At 47.3% G+C, this 12,835-nt stretch overlaps 1 protein-coding gene across 20 annotated transcripts in view; it reads left to right on the top strand.

Moving 5' to 3' along the window:
- MSI2 (musashi RNA binding protein 2) overlaps positions 1 to 12,835 on the top strand; it is a 211,725-nt gene that overhangs the window by 66,973 nt on the left and 131,917 nt on the right. For all 20 annotated transcript variants that reach the window (XM_042026479.1, XM_042026475.1, XM_042026471.1 and 17 more), the window contains one exon: positions 7,631 to 7,723. In XM_042026479.1, coding sequence (XP_041882413.1) covers positions 7,631 to 7,723 — 93 coding nt within the window. The remainder of the gene's footprint in view (positions 1 to 7,630; positions 7,724 to 12,835) is intronic.

The following is a 12,835-nucleotide window of genomic DNA, read 5'->3' as shown; positions in this document are numbered from 1 at the left end:
GGAGACAAGCTCTTGTAGCTGTGAGGTGCTGCCTTCCTTTGGAAAAAGTATGGATGTTTTCTCTTGCCTTGCTTCCACTCCTCATTCGTGGTGCAGCTCCTCAAGGGCCCTTTTATCCCCAGTCAGGGGTTATTTGATCTGCTTTATAGTGACAACGATGTTGCTTTAATAATGGCTGGTGGGTTCCCTCCCTGGCAAGGGAAGCATCTCCCCTTCGTGAGCTGGAGGTGGGAGTGCTGCAATTCCTGTAATTCACCAGCCCATTTGTGTGTGGGGGAAAAGGATAAAAGCAAACACAGCATTTCATAAAACTGTGAAAGTGTTTCAACAGCAGTAATAGGCAAATCTGGGCATTTTGCAAGATTTTAGTGGTCTCGCATCAGAGGGAAAGCTCACCCTTGTGCAAAGCCAGGCAGCTCCTTGCAGCTCCATGGGCTTGACTCAGCAGATGAAGTCAAACCTGCTCATCAGTAACTGATTGCCATGTGCATCTATATTATGTAGATGAAATTAATCAAGGCTAAGGGTTAAAGTTTCCATTTGTTCTTTTCAGAGAAATCATCTAGAGTATGTTGGGAAGGAGGTAAATTGCTTTACACATTTCTTATCCCTTCCTGTGAATTTTTCTTGTTTTAGCAGATTATCTAGAATCTTAACAGAGAGCTCTCATCACTGATTTGACAGGGTTATCATGAAAAATTAGTTGGTACTAACTTAGAAGCATTTAAATTATGCCGTGCTCTCTGCACTGTAGAGGCAATAAACTTCTTTGGACTGACCTCAGTGTTTGGAGCTGGAAGAATTTACAAATTCTGGCAGAATCCTCTTTGTCGCCAGTTCAGAGTGTGTTGTTGCATTTTGTTGAACACTGAGTTAAGGGACTTTGCCTGAGCTTCCGAGACCCTCTTGTCACTCACCCTGGGGCAGGCTGGAGACGTCGCGGGTCTGTCCTGGCCCAGCTTCCTGTTCCTCTGTACAGGAATGTGCCCCTCACTGCTGTCCTGCACACCCCTCCTGGCTTTGGGAGAGCAGGCACAGCCAGGGGCTTTCTCCTTGTATTGTTCCAGGTTAAAAAATAAGGACTTTGGCTGTGTTTTGGGAAGCTGAATAGCTTGGTTCCCCACTTTGGTCCATCCTGCTTCACCTGTAGAGCTGTACTGCATATCGACCTTGAACATGCCCTCGGAAACATTGGCTGTCACAATTTTATGTCCTGTTGGAGGACAAAGGTTTTCTGGTTGTATTTTGGACATAGCACAAGATAATTCCCTTTGAGAAGATGGTACAACATAGGTGAGGAATTGATGAACATGGTAATGGTCAGTTAATCTGTGTTCCCACTGAGTACTTCTGGCATGGCTTCCACAGTGAGGTCCCTGGGCAGAATGCCATCTCCCCCTTTCTTCCCCTCCCTTTTCTTTTTCCTCCCTCCCTCTCTTCCTGCACAAGGTGAAGTTTTGCCAGTAGCCTGTAGATTTAGGACCAGAGGCTTAATTGCTTCCCACTGGGGCCTTTGTCCTTCATTACTTGGGCATTGCAAAAATCCCCCCTCCCAGTCACACTGGGCAGTGCTCTCCATTTGTAGCCCTGAGATGTATTAATTTAAAAATAATTATCTTCATTTAAACTTACTAATGCAGTTTTTAAGCACTGCTGGACAGTAATCAGGCAGGTTGGATAAGTTGTCTGCACTCAGTGAACACTTAGAGTTACCTTCCTATCACACCGTACACGAAGAGCTGAAGCAACCAGGAGGGATTTAAATAGGTTTGCTCTGCTCACCTCCTCTTGCCTGTGCTCCTGTAACCTGTAAAAGAGTTAACTGGAGCACAGGAGGTGGGAGCAGCCCTCAGGGATGTGATATAACTGGTTATAGCGAGGCTGTGGGGCCGGGAGCTATTCCTGGGCTCTGGAGGGGGGGAAACACTGGCTCTGGTGAATTTTACTGTATCTTTTGATACGAAGCTTGAAGCCAGATTTTGCTCAAAAAACCTGCTGAGCTCTCACAGCTGAGGCTAATTTTCAGGCTTGGATCTCCCATTCAGGGAGCTCTGCATCGTGGTGCAGGTAAAGGTGTTGCTGTGCCTGGAGAGCTCAGGGCGCCTCCGAGGGGGCGTATGGGATGCTCCTGCCTGGACAGCAAACCCTTCTTTTGGGAAGGTCCCCTTTCTGGGGGGTGGCTGTGGCCCATGGCAGGCTGCCATCGCCTCACTGTACCTGTGGGGTGGGTGAGTGAGGGGCTGGTCCTCCCAGGGGGGCTAATGAGGGAGTTCAATCCGGTAGCAGTTGGGAAGATGGACCGGGAAGAGCTTTGCTTGGCCCCTGGCCAGGTTTGCTTGTGAAACTCCAAGGATGGTTTTGGCAATTGCTGCCAGTTCAATCTGTCTTGGAAAAATCACTTTGTGTGTTGTGCCTTCTGCTGATGCCACAGCCATCGAGGGAGGGAAATGCACCACCCCAAAAAATAAAATCCCCACCCTCCCAGCAGTAACAGCGGAACCCAGGGCAGCCGAAAGCCAGGAATACAGCAGGGACCAGGTTAACAGTTCAGTTTCCAAAGGGGTTGGGAGAATAGAACCCATCTGTATTTTCCCAGAAATGAGGGGAACTGATTTACCCCGCTGGGAATCTGTGCTGGTTGTTTGGATTAAAGAGCTCTTTCATTCCCACGTACCTTCTATAGCTCGAGCAGTTCTCACAGGATGACATGAGCTTACACAGGGGTCAGGCACAAGGTATTTGCACTGTTTAAGTCTTGCTGAAATCCTATTTTGAATACTTAAGCATGTTGTCTGTGGCACGTAAAGCCGCGCTGCCTGTGCACGGGATTGAGCTCTGCTGGCTCTGGTGGAGCTTGGAGTCGGATCTTTGCTTCACATAGAACACAGCACCTCCATCACTTGTCAGCTATACAGAAATACCTGGAGGAGGGGATGGTTCTGGGGTGTTCTCTGTGAACAGAGTGTGGTTGGCAGCTTTCACTAAATACTGCCTTTTTCATCATGTCTTTGCATCACATTTCGGTTGAGTTTTTAATAGCTTTTTGGAACTTCCTAGGAGGATCCCAGCGGCAAAAAACTAAAAAAAAACCTGGAGAATTCTTATGGTGGTGTGCTCTGCCAAAGAAGCCTGGCTGTTCTGTTAACAAGATCACTTCCCCTGTTACATTAATTATTGTTGGTTTTAATTAGAAGTAATGCTGTAGTTTGAATGTACAGCACAATGGGGTATAAAATGCAGCTCAGCACAGATACCAAAGCTGGTTTTTCCAATTATAAACCTATTTAGAAGGTGGATACTCTAGGAGTGATGAAATGCCAAACTGCAGATGAGGTGAGCAGGCTGGGATACGCGTGCACCCCTGCACATGCTGTCATACAAGAGAGAGGAGAGTGCTCTGGAAAACAGTTACATATGCATAATTAGTTTAATCTGAAATTAATGCTAATTTCAGTGATTTGCGATGCAGATTCACTATTAGTACTCTAGTCCACTTCCACCATGTTGAGAAGTTGAGGATGCAAAGCCGTGATGAATTCCACACTGGAGTGTGCCAGAGCCGAGTTCAGGCACAGGTTTCCAGGGTGTTCTTTGAGCTCCATGTGTTGGTTTTGTGTCTCTGTCTCCTGCTTTGGGATTTTACATGGATTTTACTTCCCAACATGGCCTGCCCGTGGCACACTCAGGCTCCTCTCTGTGCCAGCTGGGTGTCAGCATTCATTTGTTCCAACTTCACCATCCTGAGGCAGGGGACAGCTACAAGGCTGTGTAAAGAATGGTTGGGAAATGATACTAAAAGCCATTACCCTGAAGTCAAATATGTAACTTTTTTGTTGAATGTAGACAGGGCCTTGACTCATCTAGAAGGAATGGTAGATACTTACCGCTTGAGATTTTGAAATTCTGGGAATCCTGCAAAATATTTCATGAGCTTAAAATCCTCTTTGTTCATTTTTACTAGTCAGGATAATAAGACAGTTTTGGTGGGGAAGGAAAAACCACAAGAAGACAGTGAGCAGCGTTACTGTGTGAGTGTAAGGGATGTTCACAGGCTCAGAGCTGGAGCCTCCAACTCTGTAAAACCTCATTCCTTCATTTCACCCAAGTAGGTTGGGTTTAGCTCATGTTTGTATTGGTATGTTCAAGTGGGACAAGACTTCTGTTCCCAGAGACTGCATCTTCAGCCTGTTGTTTAGAGGAGATTTACCTGATACGCCCCAAACTGATCTAATTACAACCATAACCTTGCACAAAATGGCATAAGCTCGGCAGGCTTGCCTGGCTGAAGCTGGGAAGGTTTTCTTCCTGCTCCTGCACCTCCTGAAGTGTTTGCTCAGTTTCAGAGCACAAAGGCGATTATATTTTTCAAAAGCCAAGCCAATAAAGAGAACGTAACCTTGAATGTCTCCTCGCAGGAGTAGTCACATGTGTTTTGATTAACTCGGCACCAGCACCGTATACAAACAGAGCAATTCTGTGATGCTCACAATTAATGGCCTCGCACCAGGCTCGGATCTGCCTCTCCTGGCAATTCCTTCCGCAGCGAGAGAGAGACACCTTCAGTACGCAAACCCTCCAAAACCAGCTCGTAGCTACAGTTTGCAGAGCCCTGCAGTAGCCAGGGATGGATATATTACACTGCAAATGAAATCTAAAGACACGGAGCTGGAAGTATTGCGGTTTCAGAGTGACCCAGACCTCTTGGAGTCATTAATAAAACATGGTCTTGTGATTGATTCACACAAATCGCTTCCTATTACCCAAACCCTGCCGTTCTACCCCGGGAGAGGGCAGATGGAGCTGCTGTCAGAGGATCCAAACCTGCCAGTGCTTCTGTGACTCCGTTGTTGTTTGGGGGTGTCCCTGTTGTGAGCAACCTCTAGAAAGCAGATTCTAAATTTACTCACAGGAAAAGATAAAGATCCTCAGTGACTTTCACTGGAGGAACTTCAGACTGGCAGCATGTGCCCGAGTCCTCGGGCTGTGTGTCCAGTGCCTTGCTCCGCTCCCAGAGCCGCGTGCTCTGCGTGTTTCCCTGGGGAAGCCTTGCCCTGTCTCATCTGTTTGGCTGCTGAGCGAGGATGCGCAGGTTAGAGCAGAAGTCAGAGGCTGTTTCCAGCTGGTCCCAGTCCCACACGGTATCTAATCGATTGAAAAGTGGTGATGCCACACCAGCACAGACGCGGCAGGTGTGGAGAGCAGCTCACCTGGCGGAGCGGCAGGGAGGGAAACGGACGATTCCAGCCCCAGATTCCAGCTCCAGCGGCAGCTCCTGTGCCGGGGCTGGCCCGGGCTGAACCCCAGCTGAGCGTGGGTGGCTGTTGTGGCTCCGTGGTGAGGGGCTTCCCCTTCACCTGAGTGGGAACAGGCTGCTCCTGGTCCCACCTGCCCGTGTCCCACCTGCCTGTGTCCTGCAGCCGCGTCTCCAGGGCTGCTAGGGGTCCGTGGCTTGGGCCAGGTGAGGCCATGGTGCCATGTGCCACAGGTGGAAGGGAGGCAGCAAAACCTGCTGTTGAGGCACGTCGGGATCAGAGGGATCACAGCTCGGGCTGTGTATTTTCTGTTCTGGTGCTGGGGGGAGTGTGGTAACAAAGCAATTGAACCGTCTCTTCAGGGAAACGGGGATTGTAAGAGCAGACTTAATTTTGCGCTTTGCTTTGGTACCAAAGAGCGTATTTCTGAAACCGTTTCCCAGCTCGCAACACATCTCTAGGCATTAAAATGTTGTGAATTTGCTTGTCATGACCAATATTTTCTTTGACTGAAGCTATTGAAACAAAGTGGTCTTTTTTTTCCTATAACCTTCAATCTTGCTTCTAAAAGCAATAGCTCTCTTTTTTCTTTCTTGGTCAAATATAAAAATGATGATAATTTCAAATACTGCTTTAGAATAATTGCTTTCCTCCCTCTTTTATATGACAACAGAAGCTTGGCCTGATCTTAAATCAGATGCTGGCAGGCAGAGGGCTCTTGACAGCCCTGCAAAATCCTTTAGTTACAAGTCGGCTTTAGCCAATTCTTTATTTGTAAATGACAATTTTCTACAGAAAAATATATGCTTGGGCTTCAATTTCAGAGCCCTAGATTGCAGCCAGGAAAAAATAATTGAATTTTTACACATTTTTTTTTTCCCCTCCTCTCTTTTTCTTCCTAACTTAAAAAAAAAACCCAAACAGAAAAAGTGAGGCTGTGTAAGGTGTGATTGGAGCTGATTGAGGGGAATATCTGCCCTGGTTGATGTGCATGGCTGTGGGGGAAGGAGTGATGATTAGTTTGTTCTGTGCTGGGAGGATTTGGGGCCGCTCCAAGCTTTGTGTCCGATGCCTCGGTCCCGTGGAGGCTTCGCCCGTGGCTGCTGTGGGGTGGTGGGTCAGGGTCACCCTCGGTGTGGAGCAGGTCTGGGCTGTCCTCATGACCTCAGGAGCCCTCATTAAAGGCATCCTCAGAATCTTTAGTGAAAAAATAAGAAAGAGATAAAGCTTTCAGGCGCCAGGGTCGATCCCTGTGCCTCTGTTTGCTGGCCCATGTTTAACCAGGCAGGTCCTGGCTCTGGAGTTAGGGGCGTTTTTCCCTTCAGTCTCTGGAAGTTGGCTGCTTCACCCAGTTTCCAGAGAAAACGCGTTTCAATGCCCGGATTTGTTCCTGAGGCGTTTGTTGGTTTCCTGAGTTAGGCAGTGTTGACTCCAACACCTCTCCATGGTGGGTTGGCTGCTGCTGAGCTGTCTCCAGCTGTAGGGCTGTGGCCTGCTCTGAGCTCTCCCCAGCCCCCTTCAGAGAATGCTGACAGCACTGTCCTGGATCTGGAGCCACAGTGGCCCATGAGGATCAGTGGTGTGGGATCAGCCCACCAAAGACACCTTGGGATTTGTATCCCTGGGCTGATCCTGCCTGTCCTCGAGGGCTGCAGGTTATGGATGATGGGTTGTGCTGTGATGCATTCTCCCTAGGGAATCCAGCAGCATCCCTTTGCCTTGTTGGACCAAGCTCAGGCGCACCTGGGGCAGCAGGCAGTGCTGGGTGCTCAGCCGGGGTCAGAGGAATGCAGACAGGTTCCTGGAGGGGCTGATCCAGCCCTGGTGGACGGTGACTCCACAAGCACAGGCTGTGGTAGCTGGCGGATGCTGCGTTGGCAGCACTGGCTGTCTTTCACCATTTGATTATTTTAAAAGTAACTGTGCAAGTTCCTTTTAAACTGACCCATGGAAACTTAATAACACATCGCTTCAATTTGATGTAATTGCCTTTTGCCTGCCAAAGAGCATTCAGCCTGTCTGTAGGAAAAGGAGAGGGGCAAAGGCACCTCTCTTTTGAGACAGTAGCTATGAAGAGACAATGCTCGGACCCCTTTTTCACTTATATTTGCATTGAGAAGCACAATAAAAATCATTTATTAAAAAAAAATATCCGGGGGCTACAGTTGTTATTGAGAGCCTTTACTCAGCCATCTCTCAAATAAAAACGAAACAAGACAGAGAAAGAAGTATCTAATCAAATCGAATTGAAATTGCTTTTGTAGAGAAGTATTCTCATTATCTGGGTTAGGGATGGGATCTGAAGAATATTTCTTTTTTCCACATATTGTTTGAAATAATCTGGTTAAACCATATGCTTGTCTTGTACTTTCTTACAGATGGTCACAAGAACAAAGAAAATATTTGTAGGTGGATTATCGGCTAATACAGTAGTGGAAGACGTGAAGCAATACTTTGAACAGTTTGGCAAGGTAAGTTCTCCCCAAGTGAGCGCTACACAGTTCTTCTTTCGTCCTTTTCTTTTTAAAGTGTGTTTTCAAAAACAAAAGTGCATTGAGGACTGAACTCAAAGAACGCCAAGTTTTTGCTTTCTGTGTCATTTCTTGAAACCTCTGAAATTCCTTTTCTGTTTGTTGCTTGTGTGTGCACAACATTGCCAACACTGTTTATTTCCATTAAAGAAAAAAAGCATCGTTGGGAGGTGAATTTGTGTCTTCAGGAAGAATCTGACCCTTAGCTGAATGATTACACAGTTGTCTTCTCCATAAAATCAGCCTTCTGTTAGCCCCGATTCCAGTGGCAAAAAGGGCAGATAGACGTATTGGAGAGCTCATTAAGTTGTGAAAATGCCTGAAGGAACCACGTGAAAAGCAAGAGTAATGTGGAAGTCACTAGAATATCCACTTAATTTCTTACTAGAAAATCCTTCTGCAAGTATGTGTAGAATGCTGGCATCATTAAAAAAAAGAAAACAACAAAAAAACCCCCCTAAAACCCCAAAACAAACAAGTTTATGCAGAGAAGGAGATCTGAACCTTGCCAGAATAGTCTTTGCTGTGATGTAACAGCTCAAACCCCACTGTCCAGGCTCTGGCTGGAGCTTAGTGAGACTGACTTCCACGGAGCTTCCTGGCTCCCCACGGCTTCTGGATGCTGGTTTGGGGCTGCTATGGGTGACGAGCTCACAGAGCTGCGGGCTCTGAGAGCAGTTTGTGTAGCACCTTCCAGGGGGACTCCTGCCAGCCCCACTGTCCACGGGACTCCATGGATTCCAGCTCTATGGATTCCAGCCCAACAGCTCGATTCCTGTCTTTTGGAGTGCAGCAATTGATGTTTTAGATGCAAGATTGTGTGAGGACACAGCGGGGTATCTCAGAGCAAAGCAGCCCCCATTCCTTGTAGTTAGTTTATGTTTCTTTCATCTGCCCTGAAAAGCCTGAGCCAGGCAGGATTTTGTTGAGGGCTGAGGAGGCGAGTTTATAAATGGTTCCTGTGCTGGATTGATAGTTGTTTTGCAAACCAGTCATTTTATTTTCAATAATAATCTTCGATTCCGGCAGGATGTTTACGGCCTGCTGAGCCTTTTATTAAAGGATTACACGAGCTTTTGGATGTTTCTTCTGTAGTTACTTCTAATTGCAGAACTCTACTAACCTGTATTTTTCAAGTTAATAATAGTTTCAATATAAGTGCTTTGCATATTGTCTGGATGTTGTCTTAATATAGTCATTTTAATTTCACCATCTGGTAGTTTCATGCTTGCAATTTTACAGTCCCTGAGAATGCAGCAGCCAGGCTGTGTCTTGGGAGTGACTGGGGATTCAGGATGCTTTGGTTCTGCTTTCATGCTCTGCCATTCTTGAGACAGCTTAGCAGAGGTTTGCCTTTCCAGAGGCACCACTTTGGAAAAATCAAGTGGTTTTTTTCAGGTGTCTTAATTTTTCAGGCTGAAAAATTAAGGAGCTGAAAATTGCACGAGTTGGGATCAAGACAGGAACCCATTCCTGTGTCAGCACAGCTGGGGATGTCCCGCTGAGGCTGTGTGGGCCAGGCACTAGAGCTCGGCTCCTGCAGGACTCGGGCTTGCAGCGTTTGGTCCCTGTCATTCCAGGTGACCTGTTTCACAGTCCCCTGTTCAGCCTGTGTAGAGTTTGGTGAAGCTGGTGGTGTTTGGGGCAGAGGCTGCTTGCCTGTGTGACTGTGACTCGACCTTGGTGCAGGTGTTTGGGTTCTCCCCACGGCAGTGCTCTTTATCAGCTGGGACAATTTGGTTTTGGGGTGTTGGAGGTGATTCTCCCTGAGTCTCTGGTTGTCAGGAGATGCAGAGCTGGTTAATGACCCTTGGAAATGGGGAGTTGTGGCTCAGCTAGTTAGAAGACTCATTAACACACTGTGGACAGTGGGGTACTGCATTCAGATACAGTGAGCCAGGACTGGTGCTGCAGGACCTTGCAGGAGTCACATCCTTCTCCATCCCGCTTCCCTGCCCCTCCAGGACCTCCTTGCTGAGATCCCCAGCCCTCTGGGGCAGGGCCTGTGCTCAGCATGCAGCCTGGCTGTCCAGTCCAGCCATTACCATGCAAACAGTGATCCACATCGATTGGCAAGCTCTGCCGTTGCTTAGAGCTTCCTTAAAATAAAGCAAATTGCATTACATAATTAACGTGTGAGGAGCCGCCCGTGTTTGATAAGAGCATCTCAGGTGATTTGCTCTTTGAAATGCTGAGCTTATTTATTGGTGTGGAAAAAATTGCTTACCGACAGCTGCGATTCCTGAAATCCTGTTTGTACTTGCTGTGGAGGGGAGCTTTGCAGCCAGGGGAGGTTGTTTTGGTAACTAGAAGTAGCCCTCAGAACACAGGAGGTGGGGACAGCAGCCACCAGCTTTGGGCCCAGGCCGGCTTGCTGGTGTAACTGGAGTTGGCAGGAGAGGGATAAAGTGTTGAATTTGAAACTGCAGCTTTTTGAAAAGTTAATGCTGGAACCTTTGTCTCCAAGAAAAGGAAAAGCTTTAGTAAACCCTCTTGCCTTCTTCACCAGTGCAAGTGCCTGATGATACAGCACCAAAGTTTGTGGTAATAATAATTCCTGAAGTTTGGCTTGTGAGATTTCTCATAGGGATTATTTTTGCTTTCTGAAAAAGCCCAGGAGTCCCAGATTTCCTTTTGGGAAGGTGGGCATCCTTAGCTGCTGTAAGCTGGGAGGAAAACCAGGAAAAATTATCGAGTGAAGCCAAAAGCCATCACAGGACGAGCACGGAGCAGTGTAATGAACAGCCCTGTGACTGCTTAGAGCTGCTGAGGCTGGTCCTGTGCACTTGCAGTGGTTGTGGGACTCCCAGAGAGGCTTAGTGCAGTTTGGGTGCTGAGGAGGGGAAGCATTCTCCTTCCAGTCTTTTCAGGGAGCAGAATCTATGGAGGACCTGAGAAGGCTAAACTGGGAAAATGCCAAACTAAGCCATAAGCATTTACAATCAGAAGAAGGGGGGAAAAAAAAAAAAAAAAGCCATTGTGTTACTCCCTGATCCTGACAGTCTCATGCAGTTGTTTGTGGGATCCTCTCCTGTTTCAGTCAAAGATGTTTCAGACATTCTTACAAACAAAATAAATTCACTGTCCATGTTGACCCGTCTGGGCTCTGCAGCATCGCCCTTGTGCTGGGTGTGAAAAGCTGCTGAGGCCAGGCTTTAAAAGAATTTAAATGAGAAGCGTTAGGGCTGAGGAGATCCAGGGGGAGCGGTGGGGCTGGCATTCCTCCCCTCTGGAGAGGCCATGGTGCTGCCCTGAGCCGTGGGCAGTGCTGGGGCTGTAGGTCTGCTTGTTTTCTGGAAGGGGTAGAAAGTGTGGAGCTCTGAGATCAGGACATGTCGGAGCATTTAAGGCATCAGGCATCGTTTAAAAAAGGAAAAAGCCACAACAGACTCCTAAAGCCTCACCTGGAGTTCTGTGAGCAGCAGAGGAGAGCTGTGAGTGCTCGTGAGTTGCACTTCTCAGGACCTGCAGGCGCTGGCCACGAGGGCAGGGAGGGCTCGTGTTTCCCAGGTGCTGCTCCCTGCCCAGAGCTCCTGTGAGAGCAGCCCGGGCCTTCGCTTGCGCTTTGCAATTATACTTCACATGGCGAACTGTGTAATTAGTTTGGAAGACTTATGCCTAGTCATTGGTTTATCCTAATCGGCTTTGGCTTTTCCCAACAACAAAGTGAGCTTATTTTCCTAAGCTGAAACAACTCTGCTCCCTTTGTTCCTCTCTTTTATTGTCTCATTCCTTTCATTCTGTTTTACTGCCAAAGTTTTGTTTCATTAGGCCTACAAGTCATTTCCAATCCAGTGGGCTGCTACAATAAGGCCTTTATAACTCAGCTGCCCTGGTTCCCATGTCCCTTCTGGTCCAGAGCCAGGACTTGCTGTTTGACATGGGATTTTAACCCTTTGGCTGCCCCAGCTGCTGGCTCCCCCTTGGTGGGGCTGAGCCAGGCTGGAGATGGGGCTGGCGGGACCACACTGATCTCATGGATCCCAATGATTGCATGCGGCCATTAATTGATGGGATAATGGGCTCCAGGTAGCACGTTCAGGCCCAATTATGGAAAGAGAATTCTGAGTAAAAACCTTCTTACTGTAGTGAGTTGTGGTGGGAACAGTCCTTGGAATGAAGAGGCCGCTGTGTCCTTCTAACAGGGTGGGAACAGAGTTCTGGTGAAGGTATGTTCCAGTTGTCCCGAGCTATTAGATCAGCCCATCTAGGACCGTTCTTGTAGAAAAAATCATGTTTTCTTGTGTAGCAGAGAACACAAATTTAATTTTATCCTTTTTTTAATCAGAGTGGTGATGTTTGAAGGAGATCTGTGAAGTGGTTTTGTGAAAAAACAATACTTTTCCATAATGCTATTTCAGACTGCTGGAAGAGCAGTCAGTGCTGGTGGCCCCAGATGTTTTGCTTTCAATCTGACAGCATTGGCTCTTCAGTTTTCCTTTCACAGTAATCCTAAAGTGACTTTCAGGAGAGGGGGCTCTGGCACTTTTTTATTTTAAATTTCCAGATGAAATTGGACCAGACCAGTATGCATTAATTTTGATTTCTGTCCTGGCTTGCCACTAGGTCTCTCAGACCTACCGTAGACCTGTTTCAGCTTCACTTGGAATATGTTGTTTCCTCAGGAATGGCTTTTAAGATTGGAAATTTTGAGACAAGACAGGATTTCTGAATTACCTCTGTGGATCTGAAATGTTTTGTGCAGTCACTTGTTATTTCCTGTGAGACGCAGAGCAGATCAGTGGAATAATAATAATAATATCTGGATTCTGAGTTGGTTTGTTTTCTTTTTTTTCGGTGAAACTGTTGAGCTTTTGAAAACGTGTAATTTTCTCATCTCTTCCTTCTGTAGCCTTAGTGTCTTAGTCAAGTGAGAGAAGGTACCTTCTCACACCTGTCCTGGCTCCAGGCATGCCTCCATGGCCCCGTGGTGCTGCCTCACAAGGAGCTAAAGCTGGAAGCTCTGAACAGCAAAGCGTGAGAATGAGAATTTCCTCCTTCGGTTGTACCATGCCCTGCATTATAACACAGACCCTGGTGCAAATAACAACC

The sequence above is a fragment of the Corvus kubaryi genome, unplaced genomic scaffold (assembly GCF_017639235.1).
Source record: "Corvus kubaryi isolate FWS band 111438036 unplaced genomic scaffold, C.kubaryi_AGA036_p1.0 37284, whole genome shotgun sequence".
In the NCBI taxonomy this organism is placed as follows: domain Eukaryota; kingdom Metazoa; phylum Chordata; class Aves; order Passeriformes; family Corvidae; genus Corvus; species Corvus kubaryi.
Note: the sequence above shows the minus strand (reverse complement) of the source record. Positions and strands in the feature narration are given on the sequence as shown.